A 16463-nucleotide genomic window follows, 5' to 3' on the forward strand; every position below is an offset into this window, starting at 1 on the left:
AATAAACAATTCATTTTTTACAACATGGTTGGTTAATGGGGCCAGCCAGTTTGGGCTAGCTTGAGGAGTACCTAGAGAAAAGGTGAAAAAGTCAAATCTTGTATCTAAGCAACTAAATAATAACTTACACTAAACTCCCCAATTTGAAGTACGCGCTTGAAAGTAGGTTATATTGCTGACAAAACTTTTATTTTGAAAATTCTTTACACATCCAGCTAGCTGCCTGCTAGCTTGAGTGAATAGAAAGATGAATTCTTTCAATGTTTTACAGCAGTTTAACCATCACTTCAATATACCTCAGACTACTCATTTTATAGGACACATTAATTACACAACAAACATACAAATATTGTTCTGGTGTTTGTTTTTTTTACCCCTCCAGGGGGTCTTTTGTGGGCTCTAGTGTCCCTTATATGACAGTAGGGTGACAGGAATGGGGAAGGAGAGGGAGGAAGACATGCGGCAAATATCGTTGGGTCTGGGAGTCGAACCCACGACGGCCGCATCGAGGACTCAAGGCCTCCAAATATGGGTTGTGCTAACCACTACGCCACCACGGCACGCCCTTTGTTTTGGTGTTTTGATAAAGTATTAAAAATTACGTTTTGGGCGCTTTGCTGAAGCCACATCGAGTTTGCATCTGCTACGTTTTTCTAAGGTATCATTTTCCTTTACAACTGGCATGGGAAGGAATTCGTCCAAAAATTTGACAGGAATGTTGTAGGTTTCTGATCCAGAACAAGTGGGAATTGCTAGAAAATTATTTTATTTTGTTTGTTTTATTTTCAAATCTTAGGCAAACAGAGTAATTTTTGGAATTTGATCAGAATTCTTCAGACAGAAAGATTTCTTTTTCGAATACTGTTCACTTATCAACATGTGTTTTTTTTTTTAAATTGCAGAAGAAAACATGATAAATGTAAGCTATCCTTCTTTGATACCTATAAGAATATACAGTCCTGTGTCATGCAATAGTAAATAAATCTCACTTAATGTTTGCTGCAGTCATCTTCAAAAACGTTGGAAAATGTTCGCAACCATCAGTGAGTTTTCCTGTAGTTCCGTACTGAACGGAACTACAGATTTCTAGATTTATAAGACAGCTTCTCACCTGCTTCTGCAAGTGTCGCTGATTCTTCAGAGGTCTTCATCTTTGACGATGATGGAGGTTTCATTTTTGAAGGATTAAGAGTAGACTTCTTCCTCTAAATGCTTGTATGAAAGGCAACGTCCACTGAAGATATTTAATGTCAGTCACGGCCAAAATGGCTGCCAGCTTAGCTGCAGTCAAGCCAAGCTCAATGCTGGAAAGGTAAATTCAGACTTCAACTTGCACTTAGACATTGTAAATAGTTTTTTCCAAGTTATTTTAAGCCTATTACTTCTATTTTATCAAATAAAGACCATGAATACTGTATCTTCTAAGGGTATGTATGAGTACCATTAAGGGACTTCAATTTGAGGTGAATGGAGAAAACATAGTCAAGATAAAGAGTTTGGGGGGTTTACTGCCGATTTACTTCCCTTAATATACAAATAAATATGAGTGATTGCAATCGCACATCTGCAATCTGATGACAATCACATTTTTTGACAAGTTGAAGCAGAACAAAAACATGTTGAACTCCAACAGAGGAAGCCTCGGGGCTGAAAGGTAAATCTCAACTGAAATGTGCGAACCTTTTTTTTTGTTGTTGCTTTAAAGTTTTAAAGACCTGAGAAACTCCAAGACATTTTTCCCAGTATTGTAGTGTTTTTAAAAAAAACTCCCATTCTAATTAATAGAGAATTTTGTAATAACCTACTGCTTAATGCAATTTTATAAGGTCTGATTAGACTGGGAACATGCCTTCACGTAACTTGTGACCCAACAAACAGCAGTGTGTACCAAAAGCAGTTATGTGCTGACCTTATATATGAATATGTACTTAGAGATTAAAGCTGTTCCCACAGTGGCTTAGCGCCTGTTTTTCCTGCTGACACCCTTTAGAAGTTAGTGGAAAGAAAGATAAACAGGGCAAAGCCTGAAGCAAACAAGGGCCACAGTGATGATCTAGTATTTATTTAAACTTTGACGTCCTCTGCATTGGTTCACATGTTCAAAGTAAAAAAATAATTAAAAAAAATAAAAAAAATCCCTCGAGTAACTGGATGACGCCATGCACATTGATGCTATTTTACCCTCCCATATTTATCCTCAATGTCATACCACCCTCCAAGGGAAAAACAAAAATCCAGATCAGGAAGCTCTTCTGAAACACAACGATATTTGGAATAAAAATAATAATTCATAGCTCAGTGAATTCTACCAGCCACCTGCAGTTCCCAGCTATGCACAGCAGGGAGAGCTTTTCCTCAACAAATCGACAGCGAGCCGTTCAACGGCTCTCGGCCTTTGAGGTGATTGGGATCAGTGCTTTGTTTGTCACAAACTGCTTAAACATTCGACCCAAAGATCTCGAACTCAGGGATACGGCCATATATGCAGCAGGAAAGCTGTGTAACATGGAGGAAAATAATACTTAAATTTCTACAAAGAAAAAGCAAAACACATTTTCATGTTCCCTTTGGCACGCCCCTATGAGGGAAGTAACAGAGCCCAACAACACTTACAACATATCGCGACCAAACGTTAAAACCAACAGTCCACAGATAATAAAAATAAAGGAAAATACATATTTGGTTCTGTCAGAGTATCAAACTGGTAAAGATAACGTCACATTCCTCTTGTAAAGGCATAATTCTGTTGCTGCCATTGGCAGGGAACTCTCCCAGAACAGCTTGTAGACAAAAATGTCCGTGTTTACATTCATTATTGTGTTTAGTATGCTGTAGCTCCACATGCGAGCGCAATAGGCAACTCCACATGTAACAGACTTTATTGTACCTTTTGCTTCTTTGTAATCTCATACTTAATTTTGTCCGATACCAGGAGTCGGCTGCCATGTTTCCTACCGACCGAGCGTCGATTCGTACCCACCAGGGGGACGTTGCCTGCTCCAAAACTGATGATTTGTAGAGTGTTCTCAGAATCTGCTCACAGCCTGTTGAAAGGAAACGTGGCTATGTGCTGTCAGTGAAGACTTTCTATACTGTGGTTTGATCGAATAGAAACATGTCACAGCTGGTTGATACAGCAGTCAGAACACCAGTCAGTGGCAGTGGGGCGGTAAAGTGAAGTCTTCTAAAAATAACATCTAACTGAATTAAATTATAAGTGCGAATTAAGAGTTTGTGTGACTTTATACTTTATAATTTAAAAACCAACAGAATTACAAAAGGAAGTCAACTAAATTTAGTTGGGTACAAATCTTGTGACAAGTTGGCAAAGGTGTGAACTGACTTGTGTTTCATGCGCCTTTATGCTTTCAATATATACAATGTCAATTTTCATTAAAAACATGTAGAAGTTGGGTGTACTGAACTTCTTTTCACAGTATCCATGAGTGAAAAAGCATGAAGTGGAGTTTTTAAATTTGCAAAGTTACGGGACACAACCGACCTTGCATGTGGAAACGTCTGAACTTTAAAAGGAAAAAACTTTTTGACTGTCACTTTAATAAGACACAGTCTAACGGACGTAAATCAGTCCGTATGTGCTGAAAATGAACATAGAGACATATTTTCTGGTCTTAATGCCTGAGATGAATGCAGACTGAGAAAGACTTGGAGACAATACAGAGGTATGCATGTTTCAGGTGTGGCCAGACACTCACACAACTTCTGGATCAGTTCCCAAACAGTTGTGCATCCGCGAATTTGTCACATGCACGGTTACTCTTCCACCAAACACCACCGGCTCAGCAATACGCCCTCGCTTTGCTGGTGTTGCAATCGACTCCTCTGATTTACATACTTTCCCACACAGTTGTTCTTTCTGATACTCCTCCCACATTTCCTGGTTTCCAATGGTATGAAATGCTTCAGGTGTATACGCACAAGGTCTCTCAGCTGTGTTCACCTGTCAGCTGAACCCACTTAAAACAACAAGGTATTGCAAAAGCTGACACAGCTGCAACGACTGGGAAATTAGTCATATGGTCTGTTTTCAATGTGACTGATCTCTAAATGTCCTTGCGGAGATCAGGAGTTGTTCTTCTTGAGTGAAGTCAGTTCCCACACTGAGCAGAAAGTAAAAGATGCTTTTTCTGGGTGACTTGTGTCCAAAAGCACAACTGCCCAGTTTTGGGGTTTCACCTAAGGTTCTGCTGCCACCGGCTAAACAATCTGGGCCTTGTGGACATATGAAGTGTGGGGGTTATGATTGTGAGACTGAGGGCTTATTCTGTTCTTTGAGAAATTCGAGCTGGAGGCAACGCTATCCTGATCGTCAGGATGCTCCTGACTGGCAGGGCCTCCCAGCCCTTCGTCGATCTCATCCTCGTCGTACGCCACTTGTTGGTATGTGCAGCTTATGGGAGGGGGCTGGTAGTTCCTGATGGCGCTTCCTGAATGGGAACCCCCCTCTGTTGGGATGACGGCATTGCCGTTCATCTGTCTTAGGATCTCCGTTGAGCGGACCACGGGATATGTCGGTTGTAGCAGAGGAGGAAGCAATCGAGGGTCCTGCTGCAATGGCAGAAAAGAGACGGTCACTAGTCCCATTATCATCAGGCAAATATGCAAGGGGTTAGTAAGCTGGGTGAGAAGTTTTCCATAACTTGGTAGATGCAAGCTTAGACATGCCAGAGGCAGCATGAGACACTTACCAAGGACATGTTGCTGTTTCTCACATATTGCTCTACTCTAAGCCGGGTTTCGCTGTCCCGATCCATAGGCCTGTCCCTTCCCCTCCGGGAGTTGTTGTAGATGGACGGTCTGCCTAAAGAGTCGAACGCGGGAGCCCCTCCTCCGCGCCCACCTGAGACAGTTGATCTGCTGTCACGGCAACGGGCCTGCTCCTGTTAAAGCAGAAAAACATGCTCTTTTTTTAACAGAAACAGATGAACTTATCAGCTGCATAGATAGTAATGTTTCCTGGTCGTGTGATAAGGTTAGTTTGCTCAGAGCTATGAATATGCAAAGCTATATTTCTGTGCTAACCAAGATGTTTTACAATTATATTGCAAAACATCAGGGTCAGGGTACTGCAAATGCTTTCATGCCTTTGAGCCTTTTCACGTTCAAGGGCTACACGGGATTGTTAAAGTTAGTAAAACCACAAGATTTATTTCAATCAAATGCATTAAAATAAATATTAAAAAGGAAGCAAAAACAAACAGGTTAGAGGATGCAGCCTTCTAATTGCAAATGCAGTTTCTAATCTGAAACACACAGAAGAGCCCACACCGAAAAATCCTAAAACATTATCCTTCTGCCATGACACAACATCTAAACAGCAGTGCTTCTATTCCTCCTTTCAGAGAGGATGCTAGCATGCTATGAAGCTAATGGGCGATATCATACTCTTGTTAGCATGATACAAAGCTAGTGGGTCTGACATTGCCTTGTTTGTTTTTCTCTTGAACCAAATCAAATCTAGCCATCAACCACCTTATACCTGTGGGTTAGTTAAAACATAGCGGTTTGCTTCATTAGCTAAACAAAGCCTCTTGTGTTTACTGAGCTGTATTTGTCAAGAAGTTTGTCTGCAGTTTGCAGTCCATGTACAACCTATGTGAAGCTTCTACATGATCGACTTTGGTAATGACGTTATCGTAAACAGTGTGTAGCTCTTTGGCAGGATAATCCACTGAAACAGGATTTTTCCAGCTGTCAGTGGATTATCATTCCAAAACATTAGGAGACAAAGTGAGTTTGCCATTTAAATTTCAAACTTTCCCATTCACTGATGGGTCTCTGCATCACCAGAGGCACAGAACTCAGAAACATTTTCAAAGTCCAATCCTCCAGCACAGAGGGCAGGACTCTCCATTTTTCTCAGGTGTGTGGTCCATGCTAGTTTGCATCCGCTACATCTTACTTATTTATTACAGCCATACGTAGCGTCAACATCTGACCAAATTACACTGAGTGTAGGTTGAGTCGCACCAAACCAGTAGATGGAATAAATCCTATTTCCCATTTTGTTTTGTTTTTTTGTTTTTGTGACGTTTTAAAAGTTTGAACAAAATTGGTATCATAATTTTACTTACACACAACTACTGACTGGTGAGAAATTAGAGCTCAGCTATATCTTTGACATTTTTATAGTAACCAGTGACTTTTTGAATCTATTAGGCTTACATTATCATACTTCAAAATCAACAGCCAAATTACTTGTCTACAAGTAGTTTAGAGAGGAGTGAGGATGTAAAGCCAAAGAACCCAAACGTCCCCAAAAAAATCGCCATCTGAAAGGTCTTTGGTTATTCATTGTGTTACTGTTGATGTTAAAGTCTGAGACGCACTACGTTCAGATCGGAAATGCCGAACTTCAGAACTTAGCCGCGCGGCATCTGGACAGTAAAGCCTCAGTCCCAGGCCCCGGCCTTGCATGCAGATTTACATTGATCTGTAGACTGACCCCGAGGGATGACAGGCTGTTCCTCAGGGTTCCCTCCACCCTCAGAGGGTGGTGTTCATCAAGCTGCAGTGAAAAGAAATACAAGTTTACTCGTTAAAACGGGCGGGAAAAAAAAACACAAAAATGACAACTAATAAGAGGACTTTTGAAAACGTAGTGATTTCAGCACATTAAAGACTAACTTCTAGTAACACGTCTCTGGCATCAGTGCTGACAGAGTTCACCCTCCTGAACGAAGCTTGTCTGGACAGAGTGCTTATTTCTTCTCTGGAAAGATATGAGATGGGAAAACAACCTTTAGCCCATGTTTTAATACTGCATTGCATATAGATAATGTATATAATTATATTCTAATTTTTTTCATCTTTCTTCACATTGACACACACATCTGCTGTATGTCCTGTCAAAACTGCTTCATGGCTTTTAACTTGTTTTCATTCATGCATATTTCGTCAATTTGCCCTCTGGAAATGATCGCCTGAATCTGATTTGATCTAATCATCATAAAAAAAAAACTTTAAAAAAACAGTGTTATCTTGTACTTTTTTTGAGTCAGCTCCTTCTTCAGCTTCTTGTTCTTGCGTTGGTGGTGACAAGTGAGGATGAGCATGAGAATCAGCAGGCCGGCCGCCACGCCTCCCGCAATGATGAATATCAACTTCTTGAGATCGATTGTGGTCTCTGCTGCGGAAGCAGAACGCTTAGATTAATGCCGTTCACACACTGATTCATCATGGATTCTCACAGTTCGCGTTAGAGTGAAAGGTCACTCCGGTCAGCTACCTCCTAAAGCGATGGTCACAGTATCCTTATCTTCACCCTCTGAGTTCTTCACCAAGCACTGATAGGTGCCGGAGTCGTTGGTGTTAAGAGGTCGCTCAAAGACGAGTCTTCCATCGGGGTGAGGAACTGCACCGCTAGGAAGCTGCCCACCTAATCTGGAGGCAAAATTTTTTAAAAATCAGCTGCGTCATGTAACTTTTATAAAGAATATGTTGTTGTTGTTTTTTTACATATTTGTTAAAACTGTCACCATGTTGTGACAGTTTGTTATGAGACTGTTAAGCTTGAGCTCCTCCTGCACCTGCTCCCTGAGCTGCTATTCACCTCTGAAGAAATACACCGCTCCCGGTCCAAAACAACCAATCAGAGCTAGGAGGAGGGGCTTAATCTTGTCACTCAATCTCATGTATTTGCTGCTAAATGCGCTAATGGCAGAAGAACTTTTAACCATTCATCTGCCGTCGTCAGGAGCCACGCTAACTAAGCTGAGCATTTACAACAGGATCTGCCTACATGGAAAAACTGTAGTGGTAGCAGAGGCCCAGGGGAGAGGGGCAGGGGGGATGAGCAGCGCCACACCAGATTGTAATTAACAGCCCTAAAACCCGCCTCTGATTGGTTGTTTCTAGTTAGCATTCAGAGAAGACAGAGGAGCTCGAGTTTTTTCACAGATTGTCTGTCTCATACGATGCTGTCACGACATGGTGAGAGTTACAACAAATATGTAAAACAAATGTTTTTAATAACATTATGTTCTGCAGCCTTAATTGCACTCTACAGATCAAAACAGGAAATATTGATGAGATAAAATCCCAGTTCCAACTCACTACCAGCCATGTTGTAAATGTTGAGAAGATGAGAGCAAAATTATTCAACAGTTCTTTCTGTGGATTGCTTATTTAGTTTTTTTTTGTTGTTTTTTTTATAATTACCATGATGAAACACAGTGGAGGTGGCATGTTATGGCGATGCTTTTCTTTACAACGGTCTGGGAAGCTGATCAAAGTTGTTGGGAGGATGGATAAGTGCAATCCCAGAAAATAACTTTATAGGTTTTTAAAGCCAGAAATGCTACATTGTGCCACACACTATATACTGTTAAAAAAAGAAACAAATACAAAACAACAAACGATTTCAGAAGGGCACTATTTTTGTCCAGAGGAAAAATGTCGGGTGCTGCAGCCTCACCTAGAGTCCATCTGAGCGCGTGGCTGTTTGGCAACAAGCAAACAGGAAAGCTCAGTACATAAAGATGAAAGATCAAGACGTTTGATTGTTCTAACTGACAGCTTCGCACCCAATCTTAACAGTATTCTTATTTTTCAGAAGAGAGGGTGTGAGGCAAAATAGGCATTTGTTCAGCTAAGCACCCAGACCAGCTGAGTGACTCACGGGTTCAGCATCTGTGAAGGGCGTTGCCCCACTGTAGTTGTTGTTTTGAATGCATTTCATTCACTTTACGTAGATTAGAGTTTTATCATAACTTATCAACTTGCCATCTCTCAAAGCACACATATTCACATGCGTCTCCCACAAAGCTTGCTGGGCTAGAAAACACGCTTCAACTACCTGATAAGACTTCGGCAAGAAATGGTAAGACGATAGAAATATGCCAAATTAAAATACTTAAGGAGTAGTTTAGAAATTTTGAAGTCAGATTCTGTTAAAAGGTAATGAGTAGTCAATATTGGTACATTAAAAAATATTATCATTGGACACAGAACTCTGTGAACAGATTCTTCAGCCATGACATTTTGTGGTTGTACAACTTGTCTTCTGGACATCTGTCCAATCAGCAGCTTTCGGCTATTCACACCAACCAATGATTGAAGGGCAGGGCCATGAACATTCAGGCTCTAAAGCATAGGAATGTAATGAGGCATAATATTAACAGAATGATAAATAACCAATCTAAATCTACCCTTAATAAACCAGACTGAGTTCAGTCAATCCGGGCCTGGGTCGGACTACATCAGAGCCAACACTAAGCTAGCAAAACAGCCCAAACTGGGTTGTTTTTAGCCCAGACGTTTCCAGTTAGCCGCCATTCCGCGAGGCTAACGAGTTAGCTTTCACACAGAGCTCATTTATTTCACAGCGCCCCGTGTCACGAGTCGGAAAGAGGAACTTGCTGTTTTTACATTTGCATCTAACACGTCGGAGTGATAGCATCACTCTCATAGCTTATCAGACATATCTGCCAACTTCATTTCCTCTTCACCCCACCCCCTCCAACTACCCCCTCCACTAATGGCTAACTCCACCCCACTTCTCTGCTCCTGGTTCACCTCTCTCATGTCTGCTCATCCCTTTCCCTTTTTTCATTTGAACCCTCCTCCTGCCCTCTTCTACGTTCCGACTTCCTCGTGTGAAACTGTCTCATCTGTCTGCTTTCTGCACAAGCCACAACATGACACTGTGACACAAGCTATTACTTCACCTGCTGCCACCGACTCCCAACTGGTTTGCCTGCCGCTGCGGCTGTTGTGTGAGTAAGAAGAGGCTGAATGTAACAACAGATTTTGGGTGCAGATTCACTTCCCAGTGTGTCTGTGAGTGATCGGAATGCGTACGTTAAGCATTACTCACAAAAACACCTTTGCAATAGGTGTTTCCATGACTAACAGAGCAATTAATAAGCATATCATCATCATCATCATTAAGTCTGCAGCAGCTCACAGAAACACCTAGCAGTCCTTATTGTACTTCTGAAGCGGATAAATCCATTCTTTCTGTATGTTTTGTCTTGCAGGCCCAGCTGTCAGCGCTCATTATTTAATAGGGGCTGTGACTCTTTCTGTTCGCAACTCACATTTTTCTAGTTGCGCCACACCCTGAGAATATTTAATGCGCCAGGCGGTGGATCTGACAAACACTTCTCAAATGAAACCCAAAGCCGGCTTTGGTTTTGGTTTTGGCCGATGGAGTTCACCGTGCGCACTGATCAGTGATCAGTATTAGGCCAGCACAAACTCTCACAGCTGGTTTTTAACAGTTCAAGAGGAAACGGCGAAGCTCGCTGAGCAGATCTCTTCCTGCTCTGGAGCGTCAGGGTACAGCGCGTTGCAGACGTTTCAAGCTTTCTCAGCTTAAAAGCACAAATTTAAATGTCTTACTTAGATTTTACATGGCAGACCAACAAGCAAAGCACCACTGCACAACTTTTCGCCTTTCCTTTTTTACTGCCAGACAGTTGCTATGATGCGTAACTGGGGCAACAAGGTGTTGTTGTACAGCTGGAAGCAGCTGATTAGCATCACTAAAGCTCAAATAATACTTGAACTACTCTTCCATCAATCATAAAGGGCAAGGTTCATCTTCCCAGCTCCATCGTCTCTCTGCTTCCCTTTCTAAACAAACCACCACATAGAGATGTAAAGAAGAGCAGCGAAAGCAAATGAAATGCCAGTGGTTTGCACTGCTATCTAAAAGGTTAGTTCCACTACCACTAAAGTGCTACATCGACACATTATTTAGCAGAAGATAGCGCTGAAGTGGCAGAAAAACGAGTTGGTGTAGCCCTTCACCAACACGTTAGCAGAAGCTAATGTTTTAACACTAAATTCAATTCAAATTATATCACCTCTTGAAAGACGACAACCTTCGAGCACCCATTTAATTTTGACATGTTCTATAATGCCCCTAGTTGTTGTATTTATGTTAATATCTTGTCTACTACTGTCCATGTTTTATTTTGTCCTCTTATGTTTCTTGTTTGAAATAAAGTTCTTGGGGTGTTGTGGGGAAGAATGTTCGTAGAGGAAATGAAGCTGCTACAGCTCAAAATAGGAGCACAATTTAAACGTCTAGCTGCTTGAAAAATTCTCAAGTCGATAACAAAAACTTCAACACAGATGTTGAGCATTATTCAACTGAACAGATTGAACAGATTGGTAAGATTGAACAACCTATAGGAAAAATTCAACTGTACAGAGAACTAGGAGCAGATGAGGAACACCCCACGTCTAATGGGTATTTTACATCTCAAATGACTGGGTAGTATCTGTAAATATTACCTACAATCTGGTTACAACCTAATTGCAACCTCAACAAACATCCCAATTAAATTCACAACATAACAGGCCGAAAACTAATTTGCACTTTTGCTCGGCAAGAATTAACAGAAGCACCAGCGACCAGACACATCAGACGGTTAGTCATGCAGTTCCTAGACAACCAGAGGGGCAGGTGAGCGTTGTTGTACCTGGTCCAAGTGAGGGCTGGTTCAGGGCTTCCTGCATGTTTGCACGTCAGGGCAGCATTCTCCATACCGACAGACCATTTTTTACTGTAGCCAGACACTTCAGCGTTTGGAGGAACTGAAAGAAAGAGAAGCCATTTTCAGGCTCTAATCATTTAAGGCAAGATGAGAGTAAAGAGGGTTGTGCTTGCCTTTCTCTCTACTAGTGTTAGTGTAACCTGAAAATGACGTAAATAGCAACAACTGATTCTCTGAATGTATACTCACAGTGCACCACCAGTTGATTTTGGATCCTGCGCGGTTTGTCATATACTGGATGGTGAACCAGGCAGTCCAGCTTCTTTCCATTCATACTCCTCAGAGGGTGCAGAGAGAAGTGTGTGGAGACAACCCCCTTATCAGAGATCTGTTTGACAGCATGACCGTTCAGTTCTGTGTCCCAGGAGAGCTCAGGAGGTGGGACGGCCACAGAGCGACAGGAGGCCACCACCTTGTAGGAATCGCCCTCCTTTACATAGACAGGATCCAAGGAGCTGATAGGAATGGCTGGAAGGAGGATTGTTATATGAGTTTATCAGAAAAAGGACAGCTAGAGCAGGTTCAAGACTATATATTGCAATTAATCTGTTCCACAAAAAAACAAAAACACTCAGACCCATAGATCTGACCTTATCTTTCTGTCCTACTTTTAGTTAGTTGACCATGTACAAATAAACTGGCTTGAATTGAGCTGAATTCCATTTAACTTAATCTGATTTAATTAAATGGAATCAAATTGAACTGAACTGAATAAACATGAATTGAGTTGAACTGATTTCAGATCAATTTCACTTTATTGAACTGAATTGAATTGGGTTGCGTTGAATTGGATTAGGTTACACTGAACTGAACTAAATTTAATTCATCTGAACAAAATTAAACTGATTTGAAACATGTTTAATTTCATTTAATTACATTTTATTTAATGTAATTTCATTTCATTTAACTGTACTGAGTTGCATTGAGTTGAGTTGAAATAAACATAATTCATTTTAACTACATTGAACTGAACAAAGTTGAATTGAATTAAACTGAGATAAACTGAATTAAATTCAATCAGAACCGTTGCTGAGTTAACGGTTCAATTACTTTTCATGTTGTTTAAGGCTGGTTTGGATAGCTTTCTATTTTTATTATTATCATCACTTTTTATTCCAATGAGTTAAAACAAGTCAGGCTATCTTTGTTTTTGTTATGCCCATAGTAACTATACAGCTTGTATGGCTACTATACAAGCTGTATAGTAGCTTTATGTATAGTATGTAGCTTTCATTTAGGCTAAAGAGACTAAATGAAAGAAATAAAACAAACAAAGATCTACTTTCTTACACATACACAGATGAGCACTAATGTGTCATCTGTGTAGATGTATCTATAAAAACTCTATGGCAGCCTGATCTAGCTGGAGATCAAATTGCAGTAATATGCTATACTAATGAATGTGTAGCTAGGCAAAATTAAGGTAACCTAAGGTTAACCTTAGGCTAATTTTGCCTCAAATTAAGGCAAAATAAACCTAAATTAACCTTTAGGCAAAGTGACTTCCTACACCATTGAAACACAAGACAAATATGCAATAGTGGGATTGAGCCAACCAGTATCACTTGAGTAGCCTAGTTAGATAGTAACATATAAGAAAGAGAGCAATAGGACTATGCAGTTTCTCTTCTGAGACATACAAAAGATTTATGTACCTAAACCAAAGTGAACAATTAGGTTGCATTTGTTGTTCGTCACTTATATTGGGTTAGTTTTTACCCACATTACATCAGATTTATGAGAGATAACTCACTCTGCACGGTGAGATGCATCTCTTTGACAATGCTCCCAGATGGGAAAAGAGTGATCTGACAGAGGTAATCGCTTTCATCGGAGGGCTTTGTGCTGGTGATGACCAGAGTCGAATCCACTATGGGTTGATTGCTCTTAAAGCGCACGCGGTCTTTCCACTTCTCGGACACTGCACAGAGAGTGGCCAGTAAAAGAAGTCAGAGAGTTTAACAGACATTTAAGAAAGTGACTGAAAAAAGTCCAGTGAGTTCAAAACAGACCTCAACGGTCTGATGATACTTTTCACTTAAAGCATTTTGATAGTTAAAACTTTAAGGCAATAACAGCAAAAATCTTTTAGTCTACCTTATTTAAACATGGAGTCACAGTTGGGAGCCATCTTGTTTGCTTGATCAAGCAAACAAGAGAGCAAGATAAGCTATAGAAATAATATCAGTGTGAAGAGAGGGGAAGGAAATCAATGTCATCTGTGAAACTGTCAGTTAGCAGATAAAGTAGAGAGGAAAAGCAACATATATAATCACAGTACAATTCAACCTACCATACTGGCCATCGGTCATGTGTACAGTAATCATCTGCTCCTTGTTCTCATCATAGCTTATCTTATACCAGGTGACCTGCACCACCTTCTCTTCGTTCAGCTCGTACGGGCAGGGCAGGACGGTCTCTTTCTCCTCCAAAGTCGTAAAGGAAACCTTTGATGGAGCGTCCTCAGACTGTCCCTGTACCCCCATCACTGAAAAAACACAAGGATTGGGAAAAGATGAAGATAGTCAATGTTGTGCCACACAAGAGGACACAGACCCCCGTCAGCGTATCCAGGTTTTTTGTCATGTTACAAATAAAAACTCCCATCTATCATAGTGTGATCATTTGTGAGAGACAAAGAAGTGCATAATTATGAAGTGGAAGGATGCATTGTTTTTGCAAATAAAAAACTGAAAAGTGAAGCACATTGCTTGTATCCAGCCCTCTCTACTCTGAGTATCCTAAATAAAATCTGCTTCTTCATAATTAGGGAATCTTTCCATCTTCCTGGATGGAGTTTCCATGTTTTCTCCATGGATGCGTGGGTTCTCCCCAGGTAATCTGCCGACTTCCCACAGTCCAAAATCATGACTGTTAATTGGTCTCAAATTATCCTTAAGCATGAATGCTTATCCACGTTGTGAGGGGCCAGTCGAGGTGGCTCGGGCACCTGGCTAGGATGCCTCAATGGTGAGGTGTTCCTGGCATATCCCACCTAGAGGAGACCCAGAGGAAGACCCAGGACGCGCTGAAGTCTTATGCTTCTTGGCTGACCTTGGGACACCTTGGGATTCCCCCAGAGGAACTGGCCTGAGTGGCAGAGGAGAGGGAAGTCTGGGTCTCCCTACTTAGGCTCCTGCCCCTGCAGCCTGACCCAGGACAAGCGGGAAAAAAGCATGACAGGTGGAGTACATCCTGTCAATCTGTGCAGAATGTACTCCACCTCAAGGTGCCTCAACCTCCCTACGGCCCTTCAAGGGCAAGTGGGTATAGTTGGTGGATGCATGGATAGATGAAATCCAGCTATGTATATAGGCCTGGCTGTGGACCCATACACAGGTCAGTATAAATCTAGCTGGTCTGTAAAGGCCCACATAAACTAGATAGGACAAGGAGAGTATTACTCAGAGAAGCAGCCAAGAGGACCATTGTACCTCTGGAAGAGCTGCAGGACACTGTCCTCATTGGAGAAATATGGCGGTGGTAGTTTTATGTTGGGTTGAAACTCGTCAGACTTAATAGGAGTCTGATGAGTGCTGTTTGTACTCTTAATACACTAAACAATGAACCTAAAAACAACCAGCGGTACAATGAAATTGATGTAGATCAATGGGCCAGTATAAATTCAACTGTGAATCTGCAGCAAAACATCACTTAACTTCTAATCTTGAGCTACCTTGCAAAGAAGAATGGGCAGACAATTCAGTCTCTAGATGTCCAAAATTGAAGATATACTTTAATAGGCTTGCAGCTCTAATTGCACAAATGGCAAAATGTTCAATTTTCCCCAAAGACTTTGTGCTGCCTGTTGCTTTTTATTCCATTGACCCGACAGGTAAAGGTCAGCTCTGGTCAGGCATGCAGCAAACATTGTGTTTAACCTTGGCGCTGAGTTTAGGAATCATGACCCTTTACCAAAACCACAGTTCCTTCTTCTTCACAAGTATATACTGCTAGTGATATCCTGCCATGAAATCCCAATCAAATACAACAAAGGCTGTCAATACTGTTTCAAGGCCTTGTAGAATCACATAGATGATCTCAAAGTTCCTCCAATAGACTAAGGTTGATGTGTGAGTTCAGGACTTCCTGATTTTGGTGTCAAGAATGATCAGAATCTGTTGGTAGAGCCTGCTAGAAAAATGAAAAAGAAAATGCTTTCATTTCATTTAAAGTCTTCCTTATTCTCTCGAACGTAGCAGGTTATATTAAAGCAGGTTTTGCTTTTGTTTTAAATTGAAATTGTAAGCTTTTGACTTTGAGCCAACTTCTTCATCAGGTTTGCCTTTAGACGCAGTTCTCCATCTCACTGGATGATCATAAAAATTGCCAAAATGGTCAAAGACATTCTCTTGGTGGACGTTTTGATCCCTCATAGGATTCATAGGATTGAGAGGAAGCTCACTCCATTACGGTGCTTCCATGTTGGCACAGAACTTACACCTAATCAAATGACTCGACGTACACCAATTGCAGTTTTCTGGTCAATCAGGCCTATTCCAATTTTGGTTGATTTAGATTTTCTTTTTTGTTTAAACATTTGCTAAGTTGACAACAGTTGAGTGACTATTGTTAACCTCATATGTGCAGACATGACCTGGTGGGCGGGGTCTCTCAGTCAGTCCTCAGTCATGACAGAGTAAAAGTGGCTGATTTTCAGACCTTGGTGGAGGTGGACGAGGTTGTGGATAAGATCAGTTTCTAGCATAAGTTTTGGCCGATTTTCCAAAATTACGGAACTCAGGACTGATTTTTCAGTGGACTCTGACAAATGACGGTTCAATAGCAGGACTCTGCAGATCTTAGACGTGCTTAGGAGGCAGTTGGACCATTTCAGTCGACTGTTGGTTGGTAACCAGCTCTGTTTCCAACCATCAATTAAGAACTAGATGTTCTCTGCATACAATTGTTTCGTCGTGTACAGAACATTTATGC

The 16463-nt window shown here is 41.1% G+C and overlaps 1 protein-coding gene across 3 annotated transcripts in view; it reads right to left on the bottom strand.

Moving 5' to 3' along the window:
• Positions 1-2046: 2046 nt before the first annotated feature.
• LOC114157697 (nectin-4-like) overlaps positions 2047-16463 on the bottom strand; it is a 38889-nt gene continuing 24472 nt past the window's right edge. The window contains exons 3-12 of one of the 3 annotated variants that reach the window (XM_028038828.1): positions 13822-14016; positions 13282-13449; positions 11718-11996; positions 11454-11568; positions 7250-7404; positions 7009-7147; positions 6649-6733; positions 6449-6529; positions 4710-4901; positions 2047-4569 (exon numbers count right to left, since the gene is read on the bottom strand). In XM_028038828.1, coding sequence (XP_027894629.1) covers positions 4219-4569; positions 4710-4901; positions 6449-6529; positions 6649-6733; positions 7009-7147; positions 7250-7404; positions 11454-11568; positions 11718-11996; positions 13282-13449; positions 13822-14016 — 1760 coding nt within the window. In that variant the 3' untranslated portion in view covers positions 2047-4218. Of the gene's footprint in view, positions 4570-4709; positions 4902-6448; positions 6530-6648; positions 6734-7008; positions 7151-7249; positions 7405-11453; positions 11569-11717; positions 11997-13281; positions 13450-13821; positions 14017-16463 lie in introns of all 3 variants that reach the window. The other 2 variants (XM_028038829.1, XM_028038827.1) reach the window with 2 other exon arrangements.

This window comes from Xiphophorus couchianus, chromosome 14 (genome assembly GCF_001444195.1).
Source record: "Xiphophorus couchianus chromosome 14, X_couchianus-1.0, whole genome shotgun sequence".
Classification (NCBI taxonomy): Eukaryota; Metazoa; Chordata; class Actinopteri; order Cyprinodontiformes; family Poeciliidae; genus Xiphophorus; species Xiphophorus couchianus.